This window comes from Mustela putorius, unplaced genomic scaffold (assembly GCF_011764305.1).
Source record: "Mustela putorius furo isolate JIRA1106 unplaced genomic scaffold, ASM1176430v1.1 tig00003866_pilon_pilon_pilon, whole genome shotgun sequence".
NCBI lineage: Eukaryota > Metazoa > Chordata > Mammalia > Carnivora > Mustelidae > Mustela > Mustela putorius.
The window spans coordinates 2,999,036-3,023,879 of NW_025422018.1; the positions used below are offsets into that span (position 1 = coordinate 2,999,036).

At 33.6% G+C, this 24,844-nt stretch overlaps 1 protein-coding gene across 7 annotated transcripts in view; it reads right to left on the reverse strand.

Annotated features, from left to right (window-relative positions):
• Positions 1-24,844, reverse strand: part of SCLT1 (sodium channel and clathrin linker 1) — a 179,390-nt gene that overhangs the window by 137,195 nt on the left and 17,351 nt on the right. For 6 of the 7 annotated variants that reach the window (XM_013053900.2, XM_013053898.2, XM_013053899.2 and 3 more), the window contains 4 exons: positions 21,419-21,477; positions 20,522-20,594; positions 17,029-17,084; positions 221-356 (listed from right to left, as the gene is read on the reverse strand). In XM_013053900.2, coding sequence (XP_012909354.1) covers positions 221-356; positions 17,029-17,084; positions 20,522-20,594; positions 21,419-21,477 — 324 coding nt within the window. Of the gene's footprint in view, positions 1-220; positions 357-17,028; positions 17,085-20,521; positions 20,595-21,418; positions 21,478-21,686; positions 21,709-24,844 lie in introns of those variants that run through there. The other variant, XM_045066436.1, reaches the window with a different exon arrangement.

The window sequence follows — 24,844 nt, forward strand, 5'->3', positions numbered from 1 at the left end:
ATGTCAACAGATTTATGATTCAATTAAAATATACATTTGGTAGCTATATTTTTAACAACTAGGGAGGGTATATATTACAAGTTTGTTAGTTGTTAACTATTCTTATAAATTGTAGAAAATCAGTAAGTACTAATTTTGCTATTCTGTTATCATTCATAAATAATGATTAACATAGATTCTGTTTATTCAGAATATAGTTTAAAAAATTTACATCACTCACTTGATTGGCTAGTTGTAATTGTTCTCGTAAATTCTTGGCTGTTTCATCATCTGTATACATATCATTTCCCGTATCTATGCCAAAGGGAAGGGTCTCCAGTTGCTTTTCAACAGCATTTTTTAATTCACTGTGCAACCTTCAGAAAAGAGTTAACACAGTAATAATGTAATTTCATTTTACCAACAGTTATCACTATTTGAAGGTAAACTAAATAAACATTTGTACACAAAAAACAGTCTTTAAAATAATTTATTTAAAATAATTCTTTACACAAAAATAAGTTTTAAGTAGACTTCAAAAATTAAATTGTTAATCACCATTAAATATTGTGCTATGAAAATAAAAATATAACAATTTCAAATGCATTAAATTTGTCATAATTAATTCAAGCATAATTCTGTTTGTCCTAAGGAGATTTTAGTTATTCAAGAAGGTAAAATTCAGATATTATATCTTATTAATTTATGAAACAAGCCATTCAGAAAAAAAAATGGAACTGTAACCGTGATTTCATGTAGTCAATTAAAAGGAAATTGGATATAAAATATTGTTGGATTATTTATTGTCTACATTGTGTTTCACAAAACTCAGTTAACACCTTACTTAATCCAGTTAATAAACAGAGTAGAATAAAGTTGTTGCTAGTTATGCAATCAAGATGATTAGAGGCTTTACATTTCAGCATATTTTACATAAGCTTGACCATAACTCTGAAAACCTTAAATTCAATATTAATCTTAACATTAAATTACAAATATTTTATATTTTAAAACAGCTAGCAAAAGAAAGCTATAGAAGTACACATTAAAAGACTGATTTACTTTAAAATGATACAAACCTAAAAGGAAAAATACATTTATAGTATCAGAAAAATTTAAAAATCTTTAATGCATAAATTATAAGCAGAAAATGTTATTTATAATAAACACATCTCAAGGTAGTTTCCCAAAGAAACTGCATCCATCCATTTAAAATAAAGAGAATTACCTGCTGATATTAAAAATCTCCTTGAAACTAGAAAACTTCAATCTTAATTTTTAGAATATATTCATTGAAAGCAAAGTTCATCAAACACATGAAACTCACAGAATAATTAACTTTAGAAACAACAAAAAAATTAATTACTCCCTAAGGAAAGGGCAGAGGTTGCTGATTATTTCCTAGTTAAAAATTTTATCAATAACACATTCATATTTTAAAATATTTCTAGTATTCTTTGGTTTTTATTTTAGTTTTTAATTTAATTTCTCTTAAGATTTTATTTATTTGACAGAGAGAAAGACAATGAGAGAGAGAACACAAGCAGGGGGAGTGGGAGAGGGAGAACACATTTCCTACTGAGCAGGGAGCCCAGGACTCTGGGATCATGACCTAAGCTGAAGGCAGACACTTGAAGACTGAGCCACCCAGGCACCTCTAAATTTTTAATTTTAATTTCAATATAGTTAAATTCAATATAGTTAACATATAGTGTTACATTAGTTTCAGGCATACAATACAGCAATTCAACAATTCTATACACAAGTGCATTCCTTAATCCCCATCACTTGTTTCACCCTCCCCCCCTCCTGGTAACCATCAGTTTGTTCTCTACATCTAAGGCCATGTTTCTTGGTTTGTCTCTTTTCTACACCCCCTGTATTCACTTGTTTTGTATCTAAAATTCCACTTGTGAGTGAAATTGTATGGTATTTGTCTTTCTTTGACTGACTTATTTCACTTAACATTATACTCTAACTTGATCCACGGCATCGTAAATGGCAAGATTTCATTCTTTTTTTTTAAAGGGTGACTAATACTCCATTGCAGGTGTATACACACACATACCCACAACTTCTTTATCCATTCATCATGGATACTTGGGCTGCTTCCTTAATTTGGCTACTGTAAATAATGCTGCAATAAACATAGGGTTGCATATATCTTTTCAAATCAGTGTTTCTGTATTCTGTGGGTAAATATCCAGTAGTACAATTACTGGATTGTAGTATAGTTTTATTTTTACCTTTTTTGAGGACCTTCCATACTGTTTTCTATAGTGAGTACACAATTTTGGATTCCAAACCAACAGTGCACAAGTGTTCTTTTTTTTCCACATCCTTGCCAACACTTGCTGTCTCTTGTGTTTCTGATTATAGCTATTCTGACAGGTGTAAGGTAGTATCTGTGGTTTTGATTTGATCTCCCTGATGAGGAATGCTATTCAGCCCCTTTTTAGATGTTGGACACCTATGTTTTCTTTGGAGAAATATATGTTCATGTCTTCTCCCCATTTTTAAATTGGATTATTTGGTTTCTTGGTGTTGAGTTATGTAAGTTCTTGGTATATTTTGAATACTATTTAGCAGATATGTCATTTGCAAATATCTTCTTCCAATCTGTAAGCTGCCTTTTAGTTTTGCTGATTGTTTCCTTTGTTATGCATAAGCTATTTATTTTGATGAGTTCTAGTATTTTATTATTGTTCTTGTTTCGTTGTCTCAGAAGACCTATCTAAAAAATTATTGCTATAGCTAATGTCAGTGACATTTCTGCCTATGCTCTCTTCCATGATTTTTATGGTTTCAGGATTTTGGATTTATTATTGTGCCTGGTGTAAGAAAATGGTCCAGTTTCATTCTTTGGCGTGTAGTTGTCCAGTTTTCCCACATCAGTTGTTGAAGAGATTGTCTTTTTCCCATTGCATATACTTCGCTTTTTTGTCGAAGATTAACTGCACATAAAATTATGGGTTTAAATATTTCTGGTATCTTAAAAAATACTTCATAATATAAAATATAGTAAGGGTTTTAAAAAAGACATCCCAAGTTCCAGGGAAAAACCATTGTAATGGTGTGATATATTTTCTAGCAGAATTTTTGCTCTCCATTAAAAATAGACAGATATACCATATTGCTAATATCTTATAACCTGGCTTTTAAACTTTATTATTGAAACATATGCATTCTTCCAGATTATAAAATATTTCCCTATAAATATTTTAATGATGGCATAATATTCCATTATTTCCATTATACAGATATTTTCATCATAAGTCAACTCAGGTAAACCTCCTAGAGTAATTTTGAATGAAATGAAAAAAACAGTAAAGTTAATATTCACTTACACTAAAAACATTAGAAACATTAAGAATTAAAATGTTTTCTTTGTAAAAAAAAAAAACAATAACAAAACCTATCCCTTATAATCAACAGTACAGTTATAAACAACAGTAAGACAGCTATTATCATTTTTATAAAAAATTTTAAAGGTCACAGAAAAATCATAATTTTCTTCCATTGATTATTAAGATCACTTTCCAGTTTCACCTTGCATGGTCATTTTTAAAGTCCCGCTCTATCATACGTAGCAAGGACTACCTATATATAGCTTATTTTTGTTTTAGTATATTTAGTACTTAGGGTTGGGTGTCCAATCTTGGGAGTTTTCAACGTCTGCTGGCTCTTACCCAATGTGCCCAGATTCCCTAGGTATTTTATAATTCCTTAGGTGTTTACTGTTAGTTTACTGTTCTTTTTCTAACCTCTTTTGCAAATTCTTAGAGATCACTGATTTTAAGACTTTCTTTTCTAATATATACAGTTAAGACTTTGGATTCTCCTCTAAGAATGGCCTTAGCTACAACCTATAAGTTTTATCGCTTTATTTTCATTATCGATCAGTTAAAAACATGCTCTAATTTTTCATTGTCAATCCTTTGACTTACATGTAATATTGAGAAGTTGCTTAACTAAAGTTGGGGATTTTCTAGTTATCTTTAAAAAATTTGAATTCTAGTATAACTTTCACTGTCATCAAAGAACATAAGCAGAGTAATTCTGATACTTTAAAAATCCCTGAGTTACTTTTTCAAACTGGTTAATTGTGGAAATGCTGTATGTGTACTTTGAATGAATATGTATACTGAAGGTGTTGGGTATTAGTATTCAATATATGTCCCTTACAGATTTGTTAACTTCATTGTTCAAATATCACATACCCTTTTGTTGTTGTTGTTGTTTGCTTGTTTTGTCAATTACTGAGAGCGATCCGTTTGTATTTCCTACTATCACAGTTTTTCTCTGGGGTTTGGGATGCCTTTTTATTTTAATTTTTTAAAAATTTTATTTATTTATTTGACAGAGAAAGAGGGAGAGAGCACAAACAGAAGGAGCAGCAGGCAGAGGGAGAGAGAACAGCAGGCTCCCTGCTGAGCAAGGAACAGGACCCTGGGATCATAACCTGAACCGAAGGCAAAGAAACTGCATCCATCCATTTAAAATAAAGTTGCTTAAGCAACTGAGCCATTCAGGCACCCCTGGGGTGCCTTTTTAAAAATTCTTGTTATAGGGACGCCTGGGTGACTTAGTAGGTTAAGCTTTTGGCTGAGGTCATGATCCCAGGGTGCTGGGATCAAGTACCGCACTGGGCTCCCTGCTCAGCAGGAACTCTGCTTCTCCTTCTGCCTGCTTCTCCCTCTGCTTGTGCTTTCTCTCTGACAAATCTTTAAAAAAAAAAATCTTGTTATATTTATATTTTGGTCGTTTTTCTCTTACTAAACATTTTCTGTTGGGAAAAGTAAATATTTAAAAAATAGTAAAGCATATTTAAAAATAACCTTTTGTGGGGCTCGGTTTGTTAATCGACTGCCTTCGGCTCAGGTCTTAATCCTGGAGTCCCAGGATCGAGTCCCACATCCGGCTCCCTGCTCAGTGGAGAGTCTGCTTCTTCCTCTGACCCTACCCCCTCTCGTGCCCTCTTTCACTCTCTCTCAAATAAATAAAAACTAAGTAAAAATAACCTTTCGTTATTGACATTTTTAAGTGCTTAAAAAATTTAATTGGTCTGTCTTGCCACTCAGTGCTATAATTGAATTTTTTGATTCTAGAAGAACAGAAAATTTGAAAATTTTCCATCTGAGCCTTTGTTAATGAGTGCTTACAAATTTAAAACTGTCATATCTTTTGGGAAAACTGAATCTTTTATCATTATGAAATATCTCTTTTTACGTCTAATAATCTGTTCTTCATTAAAGTCTACTGTGTCCAATATTATCAGCTTTCTTTTGGTAGTACTTGCATGATGGATCTATTTTCCATCCTTTCATCTGCATCCATTCTATTTTACATTTTAGGAATCTCTCTGAGAAGTATATCATAATTGGTTTCTTTTTTTAATCTCCACCGATACAACACTTTTTTTTATTATGCTCAGTTAGTCACTGTAGAGTACATAATTAGTTTTTGACGTAGTGTTCAACAATTCATCAGTTAAGAGTAACACCAAGTGCTCATCACAGCACGTGCCCTCCTCAATACCCATCACCTTTTTAACCCCTCCCCTGTCCCCTTTCCCTTCTGGAATCCACAGATTGTTTCTCGGAGCCCATCTTCTCTCATGGTTCATCTCCCTCTTTAATTTATGCCCCTTTGGAATTCCCTCCCTTCCCCTATGGTCCTCCATGCTATTGGTTATGCTGAAGCCATATGATAATTGTCTTTCTCTGCTTGACTTACTGCCTTAACATAATCCCTTCCAGTTCCATCCACGTAGATGCAAATGGTGGGTATTCATTGTTTTTGATGGCTGAATAATACTTCATTGTATATAAGTACCACATCTTCTTTATCCATTTATCTGTTGAAAGGCATCTCAGCTTCTTCCACAGTTTGGCTATTGTAGACACTGCTGCTATGAACATTAAGGTGCATGTGCCCCTTCTTTTCATTACATCTCTATCTTTGGGATAAATACCCAGTAGTGCAATTGCTGGATCATAGGTAGCTCTATTCTTAACATCTTGAAGATCCTCCATACTGGTTTCTAGTGTAGCTGTACCAACTTGCATTCCCACCAACAGCGTAAGAGGGTTCCCCTTTCTCCACACCCTCATCAATGTTTGTTGTTGCCTGTTTTGTTGATTTTTATCATTCTAACTGTTGTTAGGTGGTTTTGATTTGTATTTCCTGATGGCTAGTGATGTAGAGCATTTTTTCATGTCTGTTAGCCATTTGTATGTGTTTTTGAGAAGTGTCTGTTCATGTCTTCTTCCCACTTTCTAACTGGGTTATTAGTTTTTTGAGTGTTGAGTGTGAGAAGTTCTTCACAGATCTTGAATATTAGTCCTTATCTGTAATGTTATTGCAAATATCTTCCTCTATTCCCTGGAATGCCTTTTAGTTTTACTGACGGTTTCCTTTGCTGTGTGGAAGCTTTTTATCTTGATGAGGTCTCAAAAGTTCATGCTTTTGTTTCACTTGCCTCTGGAGATGTGTCTTGAAAGAAGTTATGGTGGCCGATTTCCAAGAGGTAACTGCCTATGTTCTCCTCTAGGAATGTGATGCATTCCTGTCTAACACTGAGGTCTTTCATCCATTTTGAGTATATCTTTGTGTATGGTATAAGGGAATGGTCCAGTTTCATTCTTCTATATGTAGCTGATATACCTCTTCTATTTGTAGCATGTAATACATTGAAATTTAATTACTGATATATTTGGACTTATATATACTACCTTAGTATTTATTTCTATGTCTGCCTATTATGATTTTCTCTACTTATGTGCTTTCTTTTGATTTTTTTTTAATGTGATCATTTTAGGTGACTCTTTTTTAAAAAAATAAGAATTTTTGAGTAGTTTTAAGTTCACAGCAAAAGTGAGCAGAAAACAGATTCCTCAGTATACCCTTTGGCCCCTCCAGCATGACCTCCCCCACCAGAGTAGTACATTTTGTTGTAACCGATAAACCTACATTGACACAATTACCCAAAGTCTATAGTTTACATTAAGATTCACTCTTAGTGTTGTACATCCTATAATGACATGTATCCATTACTAGTGTCTTACAGAATAATTTCACTGTCCTAAAAATCCTATGTGCTCTGCCTTTTCATCCACTCTACTCCCAACCCCTCCCCCAACCCCTTGCAACCACTGATCATTTTCTTGTCTCCACAGGTTTTTTTTTTTTTTTTTTTTTAAGATTCTTTATTTGAGAGAGTGTATGCAAACAGACTTTGGTGTTTGATCTCACAATCCTGAGATCATGATCTGAGCAGAAATCAAGAGCTGGACGCCCAACCAACTGCACCACCCAGGTGCTCCTTTTCTCCATTGTTTTGCCTTTTTCAGAATGGCACACAGTTTGGAATCATACAATCTGTAACCTTCTCAGATTGGCTTCTTTCACTAAGTATTATCTATTTAGGGCTCCTTCATATCTTCTCCTGGCTTGATAGTTCATTTCTCTTTTATTGCTGAATAATATTCCATAGTTTGAATGTGCCACAGTTTATTTATCTGTTCACCTATTGAAGGACATCTTGGTTGTTCCCAAGTTTTGGCAACTGTGAATAAAGCTGCCATAAATATTCATTTGCAGGTTTTTGTGTAGTTTTCAGCTCCTTTAGGTAAATATCAAGGAGTATGATTGCTGGACTGTTATGATAAGAATAAGTTTCATTTTTTAAGAGACCACCAAACTGTCTTCCTCAGTGACTGTACATTTTGCTTTTCCACCAGGAATGAGAGAGAGTTCCTATTGTTCTAGATGTTTTTATTACTCTATTTTTCTACTCTATTAGCCTGGCAGTTATAGGATTCTTTACTTTCAGTGTCTATCCTAGAGATTATAACATGCTTATAGAATTAGCAAAACTAAATTAGTATTCTATTTTTTTTTTTTTTTTAGTAATGCTGGAAGCTCAGAATATTTTAACTCTATTTACCCTTTTCCCAAATTTATGATATTGCTGCCTTGTATTTTAATTCTCTACAGATATTTTAGAAACATTATTATCATTGCAGAATAGCTATCTTTATTAGACTTTCTCTCAGAGTTACCCTTTCCTTTTTTTTATAGAATATCCTAAGATTTTAATTTTGCTAATGATAATTTTCCCCACTTTTCATCTGAAAGTGTACTTATTTGACTTCTAGAAAAATGTTTCATTAGATACATAATTTTAAGTTAATAGTTTTTCTTTCAGCTTTGAAGATATTCCACTGTCTCCCTATTTCCATCATTTTTGTTGAGAAGTTCATTTATGGCTTACTGCTGTTTCTTCAAAGATAATTTTTCTGCTTTGAATATTTTAAAAAATTGCCTTTACGTATTTTATCTTGCAATAATGTATCTATAGTTTTTTGTACCATCCTGCTTATGATACATGGTGTTTCTTTAATTTGTGGATCAATGTCTTTCTGCCCTCTCTTTCTGGGACTCAAGTTATATGAATTTTAGCCCTTTGCACTATTTCTCTTATGTCTCTTATATTATTTCCTGTATTTTTTAATCCTCTAGTCTCTCTGATATTCATTTAGGATATTTTCTTCAGACTTGGACTAGATTCCATTAATTCTCGCTTTAGTTATATCTTATCTCATTATTTTTTTTTTCAGTTTCAGAATTTCGGTTTGGTTTTTTTTTTTTTTTTTTAGCATTCCCTTTTCTCTTATCAACATTCTCAAAGTTGTCTTTTTTCATTGAACATATTAAGCAGAGTTATTTTAAAGACCAGTCCTGTGGATTTTTTTCTATTATTTCTATTATTCTATTTCTATTATTTCTTATCAATTTTAAAAAGCTGTGCTGGGGCGCCTGGGTGGCTCAGTGGGTTAAAGCCTCTGCCTTCGGCTCAGGTCATGATCCCAGGGTCCTGGGATCGAGCCCCGCATCAGGCTCTCCGCTCAGCGGGAGCCTGCTTCCCCCTCTCTCTCTGCCTGCCTCTCTGCCTACTTGTGATTTCTGTCTGTCAAGAAAAATAAATAAAAACTTTAAAAAAAAAAAAAAGCTGTGCTGTCTTAAAAATATGAGCCTGATATTACATGTAAAAATATCTGGAGATATTGTGAGATCTAGCAATAATGTTATCTTCCTCTAAAACAGTCTTCTTTTTTCCCCCACAGGTGGCTGGGTGCATTATCAATTTCTGATCACCTTATATCAACATCAGAGATTCAGATAATTCCTAGCTATGTTTTAGATCTTTTTAGGACTAGTATATTTTGGGGGTCACTCTTCTAGGGTATCCCAACCCAATGCCTGGAAACTTCCTGAGCCACTCACCCTCAAATCTAATGGCCCCTGACTTTCAAATTTAATCTCTCTAGCCCTATAAATTTGTTTCAAGCTCAGTTTTTCAACCTCTCTTCACCTTCTCCAGGATAGGGAGATTTACCTAGGGGAAGGCATCTCCAAAAAGCAGGCTCATATCCCTGGATTTCATTTTTTTCCTGGTCTTGCCCTATAATTCTCCATTGAGTCCAATTCATTTAAATAGATCTATTGTCAAATTTTGGTCCCAATTTTCTAGTTTTTGTCTAGAATTTCTAATTTTTCTCAGGAGTCTGATTACCTAGTCTTGATATCATTGTAAACAAAACTCCCTAGTTCACTTATTTTCAATTTTATTTTTTAATTGATTTATGTTCTAAGTACTAGTCTGCCTACATCTCACTAGTTTGATATGTTGTTTATTCTAAGAAGTTTTTAATTTCAGTTTTCAATTCCTTTTCATCTCAGGAGTTAGTTGAAAATGTAGTTAAATTATCTGTGCCTGTTTGTTTTAAGATTTTATTTATATGAGATGGAGCACAAGCGTACATAATGGGGTAAGGGTGAGGGGCAGAGGGAAAGGGAGAAGCAGACTCCTCACTGAGCAGGGAGCCTGCAGCAGGGCTCAATCCCAGGACCCCAAGACCATGACCTGAGCCTAAGGCAGACACTTAACTGACTGAGCCAGCCAGGCACTGCTGTTTTTTGCTATTTCTAATTTTACTATATATATGACTATAAATATAGTCATATATTATATATATATATATGATATTATATATGACTATAAATATAGTCATATATAATATCATATATATATATAATATTTTACTATATGACTTATATTGCTTTAAATTCATATGTGTGTATAACAGTGGGCAAGGTTTGCAATCCATGTCTATGTTTATAAATGTTTCATGGTCCTTTAAAAACAACAGTGTATTCTTCTTGGTTGATATGAGTGCATATAAACAAAATATTATACTCAAACTTGCTAATTAGTTCTTCCTATCCTCTAATCTTTATGCTTATTTTTCTTATACATTTTTGCCGTTTCCTCTGAAACATAATTGTAATAATATATTTGCAAATACTGATTAAATTTATTTTATCTAATTCTCTAAAAATATTAGCAGTATAATTGAGAAAATAAAACCATTTAATTACTGCAAAGATTCAAGGAATTAATCTTTTCCAAAGCTTTTTTTAATATATCATTAATAAATCTTGAAGATCAGACATCAGTAATTGAATCATGTTCAATAAATACTTGAAGAGGTATTACATACAAGATGGTAAGACTTCTGGTTCTAGTTGTACTTATTCAAATATATAATAATTAAGTCAAAATGTAAGCGCTTAGGGCCACCTGGGTGGCTCAGTTGGTTAAGTGTCTCTCTTCAGCTCAGTTCATGATGTCAGGATCCTGGGACTGAGCCCCTGTTCAGCAGAGAGCCTGCTTCTCCTTCTTCCTCTTCTGCTCCCTCTTTGCTGCTCCTTCCATCGCTTTGTCAAATTAATAAAATCTTTTCTTAAAAAAATGTAAGAGCCTTGAGAAAATAAAAAGAAGAAAGTTCCATCATTTTGGATGGCTTGAGAGTAAGAAGAAAAATCATATAAAGCTTTGTGGAGGTAGACAGTGTTATCCTTATTATTTTTATAAGATATTTATTTATTTGTGTTTGGGACAGAGAGCACGTGCACGAGGGAGCAGGGGGAGTTACAGGCAGAGGCAGAAGCAGGCTCTTAGCCAAGCAAGGAGCTGCGTGGCTTACTCAATACCAGGACTCTGAGATCATGACCAAAGCGGAAGGCAGATGTTTAACTGGCTGAGCCACCCAGGTATCCCTATCTTTATTATTATTAACTAGTAGTGTTCATTTTTCCTGCTGTCACCACTGATCAGCTGATCTCTATTTTCTAGTGCAGTTTCTAGAAAAAGTCAATCTTACTGGTTTAGCTAAACTGATTTGCTAAAATCTAACTATGGCCCACTTATATGTGGGCCATAATTAGGAAGCTAGATAATCAGGAAGGAACTACACCAACTGCTGGTTTCAAGTTCACACCTTTTCATCTGAGATCCTGGGATTAGGATGTTACTGTCTGAGAGTTATTGCCTGTAGGAACAACTTACTTTAGCTTCAATAGAAGCAGCTGCCCAGAATTATCAGCTCTAGTGCTACAGTACACTTGTTAGATCTCAGCCACAAAATTAGATCCTCAGATACTGCTTTCCCTCCTACTTACCTCCTAATTTAGGTCTCCTACAAGTACTTATCATTAGCAGAACCTAATTCATATCCTGAGCTAGTTTTTAGTTTTCCAGCCTCTGTAATACAGGAAGGCATACTAAAAACAGGTTGGAACAGTCAATCTACATTATAGCTGCAAGAACCTGTTATTATTACTTTAATTAAATATGACCCAAGGTGGTAAAATTAAATTATAAAAGAGTTTTTTTTCCCCATGAAACCTAAGCTGAAAACAAAATGCTCAATAAAGATGAGTCGTTAAGTAACTACTGTTGAATTAGAGATAAGTAAAATATTTATAAAAAAATCAGAAAAATTATAAAATCACAGATAAAAGGAGATCAAAAGGATCTCTAAGTTTTACCCTTCAAAGAAACTCAAACTAGAAATTATAAAAATTGAATTATATGGTTTTTGCATAAAAGATAAAGCACTATTCAATGGTGTTAGGTATATAGCAGTAAGAAAGAATAGATAAGGGCCCTGCTCGCATGAAGAACACATTCCGGTAGATAAGACAAAAAAATAATCAAAAAGGCAAAAAAATAATTTCAAGTAGTAATAGGTGCCATAAATAAAATAAAATTGTATTATAGAAAAAAGAAGAGGCTGGAAACAGCTAGATAATGTAGTCAGGGAATGCTTTCCTGAAAAAGGGCTGAAAAAAGGGTAGACAGTCCTACTAGTCTTCTAGAGAAGAGTATTCTAGGCAAAAGTATTAGGTAAGGTCTTCAGGGGATCACTGGTTTGCTAGGTTTGAGAAAGCCAAATAAGAAGGCTGACGTGATGAGAGACTAGTAATCAAAGGGAACCATGGTAAGAGAGTATGTATATGCACATAATAAAAGAACAGTAAACTGGGTTATAAACAGAGACATAGGGAAATCAGGGTAGCTCTGGTTTTATATGAGATTTGAAACAGAAATTTAACACTTTATAAAGCTTAGGATTTTGGCAGACTTTTGGGGATGTTCTTCCTCACAGACCTCAAGTAACTCAAGAACAGCAGTGTTTACTACAGACAATATATCAATGAATGAATGTCGCTGTGAGTCAATAAACCTTCATTTACAAAAAGAGATAGCAGGCCAAATCTGATCCACAGGCTGTAGTTTATGAATCTTTGACAGATAACTGATAGACAATTAAGTCTATCAGTTTGTATATTTTGGATGTAAGTAACAAAATGCCTAACAAAAAGTAAAGACAATCATTTTTTAAAAAGATTTATTTATTTGGGGCGCCTGGGTGGCTCAGTGGGTTAAGCCGCTGCCTTTGGCTCGGGTCATGATCTCGGAGTCCTGGGATCGAGCCCTGCATCTGGCTCTCTGCTCAAGCGGGGAGCCTGCTTCCTCCCCTCTCTCTGCTTGCCTCTCTACCTGCTTGTAATCTCTGTCTGTCAAATAAATAAATAAAATCTTACAAAAAAAAAAAAAAGATTTATTTATTTATTTGAGAGCATGCGAGAGTGAATGCACAAACTAGTGGGGGGAAGGGCAGAGGGAGAGAGAGATAAGCAGACTCCCCACTGAGGAGGGAGACCAACAATGGGCTTGATCCCAGGATCCTGAGATCATTACCTGAGCCAAAATCAAGAGTCTGATGCTTAACCGACTGAGCCACCCAGGCACCCCAAGGATATTTGGTCGTTTTTGTCTGTTTTATCAGTGTATCACTGATGTATTCACTTGAATAGTGCCTGGTACTTACTTAGTACTCAATAAATACTTATAGATGAATGACTGAATGACTATTTTATTACCTCATCTAATATTAAATTAGAAGGGTAAGTGGTTCCAGATTTGTTTCAGCAGTTCAATAATTCCACATTATAATTCCCTTCTTTCAATGTGGATATCTATCCCCATGGATACAAAATGGTTTTATCAACTTCATAAACCACTTTCTAAAACGACAAGCTGGAAGGAGGTAAAGTTTTCTTCATGCCAGCCATTTTTTTTTTTTTTTTTTAAATCAGGGAGAAGATTCTTTACCAGAAGCTCTACAACAGACTTTCTCTTATACTTCACTGGCTAAAAGTAGGGTTCTGTGTTCATTCCTAGACCAATCCCTGGCAAAAATAAATTCAAACTAGTTTAAATAAAAGACTTATCATCTAAAATTGTGGAAGCAGGGGGCGCCTGGGTGGCTCAGTGGGTTAAGCCGCTGCCTTCGGCTCAGGTCATGATCTCAGCGTCCTGGGATCGAGCCCCGCATCGGGCTCTCTGCTCAGCAGGGAGCCTGCTTCCTCCTCTCTCTCTGCCTGCCTCTCTGCCTACTTGTGATCTCTCTCTGTCAAATAAATAAATAAAATCTTAAAAAAAAAATAAAATAAAATTGTGGAAGCAGCTTTTCTCCCCCAAGCACATGGACACTGGAACAAAATCAGGGGTGAATGAAAGAATTAAAAATGGCTCATATGGAGACAACAAATGAATAGCCTGAATAATAATTTAATAAATAATAAAAAATTAGTATTTAGTGCCAGAAAGTGCTATACATATAATCCTGCATTCAATTTATTTCCTCTGATAAGTTTTGAGGAGAAAAGATGGTATTACAGAAAAAAAAAAAGGACAAAACAAAATATATGTTCTCAACAGAAGCTGGATTTCAAAGAACAAATTTAAAAATGGGAGAAGGAAAGTATTTTTTCACCTTTTCCTTAGCCTGATTTAACTTCATTATTTCCTATCTGTAGTGAATTCTTACATTATATCCACCCATATAAAAATGTAAATATTAAAACATTTCTAAACCCAACAGTGTAGAATTGCATACTACTACATAATCCATGTCACTGTTAGCTTCCATTACTCAGAACTGATTATGTACACACATTTAAGATACTCTCCTTAAAAATGATAAACTCTTGATTTTGCAGTTCTTAACTGCAACACATAATAAAAGGTAGGATGTTGCCCTAAAAACATAATAAGAAGAATTCACTTTAAAACCGAGAAATTTTCCAGTTACCAAAAGTGCCTTTATAATAAGCTCAGAATCCATTTGTTTCTATTGTTCCTTTCCTATTGTACTAGGAATAAATACATTCATGAGACATGACCACATTACTATTAAATAGGTGAAGGCAAATTTTTAAAAGACTGGCTTAAAAAGAACCAGACATGAAAGGAAATAAGTATGTGGAATCAAATACAGGAAATACAATCATTGTCTTGACCTTATAGTACCTTTTTCTATTCCCATTACATTAAAATACAAGCTTAATCTATATACATTGGTGATTCAGAAATCTTAGCAATGCTCTTTAATAGGAATGGCATAGTTTATTTAATAACTTTTTTGAGAAAGAATAGTAAATCATAAAAAGTTAAAGTTAGAAAAGCTTTTCCCTGGGGGAAAAACAAATAAAAATTGAAAACCCAATTAAAGGACTTATTTACACTTCAGCCAATATTAGTAGCTTAAATATATGAAGCTTTCAGAAATTAGAGAAAAGGAGAAATAGTGAAACATATTTTTTAAAATTGAAGGGAGAAGATGACAAAATAGTCAAAACCAGACATACGAATTCCATGGGAGTTCTAGATTATTCTAAAGAACAACGTGTATTATATTAAACAACAAAAAAGGAAACTGCTATATAACATACCAAAATACATACAAAAGAATGCCAGCTTTAAAAGAGTCTGTGTTTTAAATGAATTTAGAACTAAAAAAAAAAAATTACCTCTTTACTTTTCGGTCTAGTTATACAAATCAACAACAAAAGATATATCAGATTTCAGCCCAGCTATATAATCTTTTAAAGTTAAAGTTAAGAAACTTGGATAAAATAAAACTTTAAACATTTTAAGCAAAAAACAGATTTTTATGATCACCGGTTGAGAGGGGATTTGTTAGAGAGACAAAGAATAACAACCATAAGAAGAAAGCTGGATTCAACTATCTTTTAAGATTAAAAACAAAATAGAAAATTCTTTTCATGAAACCTATCATAACCTGGGAACAGAGACAGGAAACACCTATTGTACGGTACTGCAGCAACATTATTCACTCCCATCCCTTTTCATCTAGCACAGTGGCAGAAAGTCTAAAACTCTATTTCTCGGAGGTTCTTGAAGCTGGAGTTGTGGGTAGGATTAAAGTTTTACCAGTGAGAAGCCCTTGTGGGGGCTATGGTAAACAGAAGTGAGCTGAGAATATTCCTCTACTGGTATGACAGATAGCAAGCAAAACTGGGTAGACATGAGGGTCTCTTACAGTCAAAACCCTGTGCCTCACTTTCTAATAGCAAGGCTCCAGCTTTATGGAAATGATAATGTAGGAGTAGCAACAGAGATGGTGGCAGCAACATAAATATCCAACCTCCAGATCACAATCCCTAAGTTATGATCCTAAAATCAGGGACCTAGTAGCACTTACAGATAAGTAACTAAATTCCTTCCTCTCTGAAATTTCTACAATGGTTATTGTTTATAGTAGTATTTTTACATTGACACAGATTGGCATACTAACAAATATTCAGAATACAGGGTATATAAAGTACTTTGATAATTTAATAAGGGAAAGGTATATAGAAAATGGGAAAAAAATGAACAAGCATTTAATGAGAAAAGAAAATCACATGGGTAAATACACATATGAAAAATGGTCAACCATATTAGTATTATGGGGAAATGTTAGATTCAGAGAAATGTTAAATTAAAACCACAATGAAAAACCTTTCAAGACTTAAAATAACAAAAATTAAAAAACCTAGTAAGACTAAGTGCTGAAAAAAACATGTAGATCAGTAAGAACTCATAAATATCACAGGTGGGAATGTAAATTGGTACAGCCATTTTGCAAATTAAGTTGGTGTTATATTGTAAAACTGAATATTTACATAATCTATGACCCAGCAAGATTATCCCTTGAAACTCTTGTGCTTGTTTGTGTATGATGCTGAGTAGAAAAAAAAAAGTCCCAGAAGACTAAATGATTATCACTTTTATATAGTTTAAAAAATACAAAACTGAATAATTTATTGTTAGGAATACACACACTTATTAAAAAATTTAAAAAGCAAGGGAATGATAAACACGAAATTCAAGAAAGTGCTAATATCCAGCAGAGGTCAGGAGAGGAATGAATAGGGAAGGAAAACATGGGTAGGTATACCAGTACTGTTAACCTCTTTTAGCTCTTAACTGGATGATGGGTTGACAGTTTTTATCAGTATGTTTCATAACATACGTGACTAAAATAACTATACTATTAATGATTGCTAATACTTATAAAGTGTTTATTATATACCCTATTTTCCCCTATAGTCAGCACTATGAAATAATTATTTCTAATTCATAGATGAGAAAATTAAAGCACAAAGAGGTTAAGTAACTGCCCAAGTAAGGTTGCATAGCTCGTAAGTAATGGACCCAGGGGTCAAACAGGAAATCAGGCTCCAGAGTCTGCACTCATAACCAGTGTACTATATGAATAAAAGAGCAAATAAGAAGAATAAAAGTTACCTAGGATAACAATAAAGGAATCAACAGTTAAATTGATTTACCTTTCATTTTCCTTGATGACATTTTCAAGCTGTAGTTTCATCTCACCCATATGTTTCTGAAAGATTAAAATATTGAATATATTTTGTAGATGGGTCTCTATTATGTAATCCATTCCTAACCAAGCAGTCAGATTCTATGGCACTAGGCTACTGATAAGAAACAATGATTCTTTACTTCTAATAAGCACTAGTAAATTTGGATATTTTAATGATGCACAGAATAATACATAAAGAATATATAATAAAACACTCATTTTGAAATATAAAGAAAATATTTATATGACACACTGAGAAATACTCACAAATGCAGTCCTATGATTGTAGATGTTTATAAAAAACAGATGAGAGATATTCCTCAGTATGTCACTGTAACAAATACCAGATGATCCCCATACCCTGAATGTATTCTTAATCCACTTTAGTTTAGTTGAAGCCCAGATAACAGCTTGTATTTGGAAAAGTAAAATGTTAACGGTGAAAAAGAAACTAGAGATCTTTAGCAGTAATTTGCTCAGTCTATTTGCCACCTTTATTAACTGTCTAAACTCTCCACACCATACAACGTTGGTAAACCTGTATCGTCACCAACATATACTTTAATAGGAAAAATGGAGAAAAAAAATCACTAATTCATATAAAAATGAGAATAAAATATAAACTGTAAAGAGAATGAGTTTGGAATGATTAATTTTCTCTGAGGAGATGAAGGGATTGTAAAATCTCAACAGGAAAGAAAAGGCATTTCAAGTAGGGAGATATATGTATAAAAGCAAAGAGGCAAAAATATTAGAACACCGGCATTGTTGTCAGCTCTCAATGAGAGTAAATGGGCTAGGGGAGAGCAGGAAGGAGACCATGTAAAATCACACTTAAAACTGCAATCAACTCATGGTATGTCCATTAATCTTGATTGAGTAACCTAGGCTAAAGGAGAGGAGCCAAGGCTGGAGTGAACCTGGCAAGGGAAGGGTGAAACAGGCAATCCTCCAAGCCCTTCTGCCTCCTTTTCAACCAGAGAAGCTAGTGGAAGCTTGGACTAGGAAATCAGAAACAGCCAACTCTAAATACAAAGCTGGCTTTAGGAAAGATGAACATTTCCCAGGTCCTTTTTGTGAATGAATCACAATTAAATTAAAATGAATGAATTCACTATCAGATAACTAAGAAGTAAAACCATACATTGAGTCATGATGCAGTGAAAGAAAATTAGAAAGGCAGGCAGCAGCTCTTGTATGCCATGGTAATTAAGAGGTTTGTATTTTATTGTAGCAATTATCCTGATACTTGCCACTAAAAAAAAACAACAAAACTGATCTTAAAAGTTGCAAAATCTTGCAAGATCTTTAAAAGTTGTAAAAAGATTGGTGCATCTTAAAAATATTTACTCAAATTACTCAAATAGTTAGAATGTATATATAATAGCTAGGATTAAAGGTGAATCATTATGGTCACACTAGAGATTCTTTACTGTCAAATATTCCAAAATATTTAATAGTTGGAAGTAAACAAAATCTCAGCAGTACCTCTTGTATTACCAAATTTTCCCTTATTTACATTTTTGGAAGGGAGTTTTTCATATAAAGAAATACAGTGATAGTTTTCCTGCTTTCAGGATAAACTATTCTTTTTACTGGGTCAATAGATCCTAAGAACTAGTACTTGTCAGTAATATTCATGTGAGCAACTGTTCTTAGATTTGTCAGCATCTTTTTTTCCATCTGTAAAAGTAGCAATTACTCTTGTTACAGACCCTTGGGCCTTCTGCTACAGTTTTCTCTCTCTTGTAATTAATTCAATAATCACTCTTAGATTGAGAATGTTAGATGGGGGAATGAAGTTAAACACCTTAGTAAAATAGCTGATTATAGAGATATATGAATCAGATAGATTATAAAAAATCAAACATTTAAAAGTTTAATTCAAGATAACTAGTTATCCCATTTTATAACAATTGAACCACATAATATGTCATTATAGCAATTTTGAGTGAATTCAGCAGAAACTTTAAACTCACTAGCCCTAAAAAGAAAAGCAAAATGCCATTTGTGCAGAACAGAGCTTTCTATTGTTCTTTAATTGTCAATTAGAAAGATTAAAAGACATTACTATGATAGGTTCGAACTTAAATGACCACAGGCAAAAAAAAAAGCCCATAGTAAAGACTAGGAAAACATCTAATTAACTTACAGTAAGACAGTAACTGCAATTTAAAGAAATGCTTGTTTTTGAAATTTGGGTCTACAGGATCACTCTGTAAATTTATATTAAAGGATTAATCCTGGAAATGAAAGTATTAATATCAAATGCAATGGAAACCCTAACTTATTTTTAGAAAATGAAAGCATTATGTGTTCTTTTAGTAAAATACTTTGTCAATCTAGTAATTTATAAGTAGGAGATTGTTAAGCTAGATCTAATCATCTTGTTCTAATAAGTCCTGGTTTTCAATTCATTCATCAAAAATTGAGGGCATATTATGCACTAGACTTCAAAGCATATGGTAGGATCTCTTGCTGTCCCTGCATGAAGTGGAGAGAGATATAAATAAAGTTTTTAGTGTTTGCCCCATTTACAGCCCCATATAAAAAAACATGCTATACTTTCATTTGCATTAAAATTAAGTTAACCTTGCTACCCAACTGAACTGATCCAGGGATTGGTATCTAAACCAAACACAATGATGAGTATATTCAAACTCTAAGAAGGTTACCACCTTCTGGTGAGCTTAGCTTGAGACATACAGCATCTCTTGAACAAATGCTTCCTTTATATGGTTATCCAACAATCAGAAAGGTCAAAGTTTGGGAGGAAAATGTAAAAAACATTTTAAAATCAAAGAAACAGATTATAAATATTAGGTATATTCTAAAAATATCGATCATTGAAACTCAGATTATATCTTCAGCAATGTTGTGCTATCATTTTAGTTCTCCATGAGCCTGCTGTATATCCTAATCTCAGAAATTCTAGGATATAGAAGTGTCCTCAGTTTCTTCACTCTGTTCACTCCTAAAATAAACCTCACTACTAGGGATTTCAGAAAAAGATGCCATAGCTTAAGGCTATATTAGAAATTGATCAAATGCATCTATAATCTGATGGACATAATATTTGAAATTGGGTGAAAAATCCATCCTCTAAGTAATGGGAAATACAGGTAGAATGAGGGTAAAGAGAAAGGTCTAAAAGTATGGAATGGTTTGGGATCTCCCTGGGGGAAAATAAAGATATAAGCTTATAATAATGAGTTTAAGAGCTTCAAGCACCTAGGAGATCTTGGGAGATATCAGGAGCAAGGGAACACTGGATTAAAAAGCAAAACTAAAGATAATCTTAAAACACACACACACACGTACTACACTTTCTCTCTTACAGACAGCCAAGAATTGATTAGTTATTGCTAAATATTTTATTCATCATCAATGTTTTTGAAAAGTGTATTTTACCTTTTTAATAGAATATTATAAAAAGCTTGATAACTATGATTTCATACCTGATAATACTTCAGCTGCCCCTGTAGCTCTTCCAGATGCTTATCATACTCAATAATAAGAGGAGCTAAAAAGCTAAAGAAAAAATACATAATTTTAAAAAAGGACATATTGTTTAATATAGGTCAATGTATAATACATAATGAAATTGAATATGAACATTTTAATGATAAGTCTATCCACAGCAATCAATACTTTGTCTTTTTCCTGTTCTCAATCTTAGCTCAATTGAATACTTCCAGATATTGTCAAATATTGAGGGAGGGGAGGTAATGAAGGAGTTCATCAAGAAAACAACTGCCAGTTGATTCTTGAGCTGAACCTGGGCAACTGGAGGCTACTCACCCCCTCCCTTACCCTTGGAATATGTGTTCTGCTTGCCTTCCCCACTTCCAGAAGCAGCTCCAAGGATATAGCCTTAAGATAGTAATGTGATGCTGAGGCTATCTATATTGGGTATGTAAGTGAATCCAGGTAAGGCCTCCTATATTTCTGACTGAACCAAGTTTAAGCTTCCAAGATTATGGCAGGCAGGTGAGGAAATATAGCTGTCTTGTGTTCTCCCAAGACAAGCCTCGTCAATAGGTTCTATTGCTTAATAAATTTGCCACTTACCAATCTGGAGTGATCTGCCTCTTCCTTCAGTCTCTCTTAGCCCTCCACTTTTGAGGGCCAGTTTCTAGAAACTCCAGAGGTTATGAATAGGAGGGAGATAAAATTACCCCATTTGAGAGCTACTCTTATAGATTACAATGCTGGCTTTTTTTCCACTTGTATAGTCAATGTTCAAATCTAATTATAGCAGACTATGAAATAAACCATCCTAATACTAAAGGAATTATTTCAACAATAATAAATATACTTCAGAAAATAATATTTTTCTGGTAACTCAACCTTACCTTTGATCAACTATTGTGTTTTCTAATGTGTCATTCCCATCTCCTTTCAAGACAGCTTTCTATAACAGAGAATATTGCATCTTAAAATGTTTTCTCATATCATCCAAGCCCCAAATTTGCGGTAGTTTAAAATTAAATACAATTAAAAAATTTACCTTAGAAAATCTTAATGCAATTTAAAAGAAGAGAAACAAGTAATCATCTAAACTGAGTTGAAAGTTTATTTGGGGGGGGGGCGCCTGGGTAGCTCAATGGGTTGGGCCTCTACCTTGGGCTCAGGTCATGGTCTCAGGGTCCTGGGCTTGAGCCCTGCATCCGGACTCTCTGCTCAGCAGGGAGCCTGCTTCCCCCTCTCTGCATACTTGTGATCTCTCTCTGTCAAATAAATGAATAAAATCTTTAAAAAAAGTTTATTTGGTTCACCTCCCCTTCCAATTTCCTCCACTCCCTTCTCTCTAATTCCCCATGTCCTCCATACTATTTGTTAAGCTCCACAAATAAGTGAAACCATATGATAAATGACTCTCTCTGCTTGACTTATTTCACTCAGCATAATCAAGGGGAGGTGCATCATGAGAGACTATGGACTCTGAAAAACAATCTGAGGGGTTTGAAGTGGTGGGGGGGTGTGGGAGGTTGGGGTACCAGGTGGTGGGTATTACAGAGGACATGGATTGCATGGAGCACTGGGTGTGGTGAAAAAATAATGAATACTGTTATGCTAAAAATAAATAAATTAATTTTTAAAAAGTTTATTTGGTAAATTTTAACATCCATGCATAATAGGAACTCTCAGCAAACTTGAAATAGGAAGAATTTTCTCAACTTGATAAAGAATATCTACCAGAAACCTAAATCAATTACTATCTTTCATGGTAAAACACCAACAACACTGCATTAAATGCAGTATAATATAAGGCTGCTCACCATCACTGCTAACTTCACCACTGTATAGAGGTTCTAGTCAGTGGAAACAGGGTAGAGAGTTCAAAATTTAAATGTTGAAAGGGAAGATATAACACTATTATTATTTACAGACAATTTGACCATTTACCTAGAAATCTATGTATAATCTACCGATTATTAGGTCTAATAAGAGAATACACTAAGTTATCACATAGAAGATCAATAGAACAGCTTTCCCAAATGCCAGCAATAATTTGAAAATGTAAAAGGAAATAATACTCTATTCACTACTGTAACAAAAGGTAGTACTTGAGAATAAAAAACAAAAACAAAACAAAGACCATTGCAATAACTATACTGCAAAATCAACTTTACTGAAGGACATAAAAGAAGATATAAATAAATAGTACTATACTATTCATGGATATGTGAATGGTCAATACTATAAATATATTAATTCTTTAAAATTCACTGCAAGTGCAATTCCAAAACAAAAATTCAATAGAATAATTTATGAAACTTTATCTTACACAGATTTTACAGTTCTTGTGAATGAGTAAATGTGCAAGAATAGCTAAGATAACCTGGCCAAAAAAAAAGGGGAGAGGGATGGAAAAGAAAAAAGAGTAAAGGGTTTGCCCTACTACATATCAAAACATTGTTAATGCTAGAGTGATTAAAACACTATGGTACAGAGTGTAAGCCTGACGATTCACAAACCTGTACCCCTGGGCAAATAATACATTATATATTAATAAAAATAATTTTAAAAAACACTGTGGTACAGACACAGTAACAAACAGAAGAGCATAGGAAATCCAGAAATAGATAAAAAATTTATAGAAACATGACATCTAAAAGAAGTGAAATTATAACTGAATAGACAAAATACTGCTTTTAAGTAACAGTGTTAGGTAACAAAATAAAATTAGATTCCAGCATGTACTATATGGAAAAATAAATTACAGATAAAGATCCAAATGTTTAAAAAATATTTAACAGTTATTGAAAAAAATTGCATTTTTGACCTCGGGATAGAGAAAGCTTTCTTAAGTTCCAAAAAATGCAGAGGCTTTTGTTTGTTTTGTTCACTAATATATCAACCAAAGCCCAATACTTCCACTCAAAATACATTTCTAGCGGGAAGACACCCGGTGTAAAATCTATAGAGAGACTGAGATTTCTTACAACACCCAAATTTAAAGCGTCTATGCAGCTGAAAGTACCATAAGCAAAGTTAAAAGGCCAGCAACATTTTTAACATGACCAAAAACTCATTATCTAGTATAAAGTATGAATAAATACTCAAACACAAGGAGATATACAGGATGTTCAGTGCAGCTTTTACTATAATGACAGATAAAATGTCCAACAATAGGCTAAAGGAAAGTAATACAATAGGATCCCATAAGTAGTTCAAGGAATTAACAAGATTTATATGTATCACTATGGGCATAACCCAAAAGCAAATAGGCTAATTCTAGAAGTTATTCGTATACCAGACATCCTTCCTACATAATACACAATAATAAATTCCTGATTAATTAAAGACTTAACTATGTACTTATGCAAGTAAAGGACTTAAGACACAAGAGTAAAACACTGACACATTTGACTATATTAAATGTTTAAATTTTTCCACTATAAAGCATATAAACAAGATAAATGAAAACCCACAAATTGAACTTTCCACATGTGTCAGTGAACAGAGTATCAACAAGCAAAATAAAGAGGAAATCTGAGATCAGACAAATAAAAGCAAGCACAACATCATTAATAATTAGGGAAATACAAATAAAACAATAGTGAGATGTCATTTTACACCAACCACACCGACCAAAACAAAATGTCTGACAATGCAACCAATGGCTCAGAAAGATGTTTTACAAGGAGCACTCTCCTATACCATGAATGGGAATGAAAACGAGTACAACCACCTCGGACAATTTCTAGTAAACCTGAAGATGAAAAAAGTCCAATCTAGGTATACATCCTAAAAAACCTCTAAGTACAATGTGTATATGGAGACATGTTTAACAATGAGCTTAAGGATTATTGCAAAATATAAGAATTGGACAAAATCTAAATGTCCTTTAATAGGAGAATGGATAGCTTGTGGTCTAATAATACAGTGGAATGTAATGGACAAACGTTATATAATGCATGAACTTGTGATATATGTATCAAATTCTTAAAAATAATTTTAAGCAAAAAAAGCAAGTTTTGCAGACAGATACATATAGTATGATATCACTTATAAAAGATTTTAAACTTGCCAAACGATACAATAAAATTACTGCAGATATGAACATACATAGTAAAAGTACTGGGAGCATATATACCATTGGAAAACACTAAATTTAGAATGGTGATTACCACTGGAAAGGGATAGAAGAAAATGCACAAGAGGTACAGACACTGAATTGTTTCTGCAGTGTCTTATTTCTTTAACAAAGAAAAAAAAAAGACTGGGCGCCTGGGTGTCTCAGTGGGCTAAAGCCTCTGCCTTCAGTTTAGGTC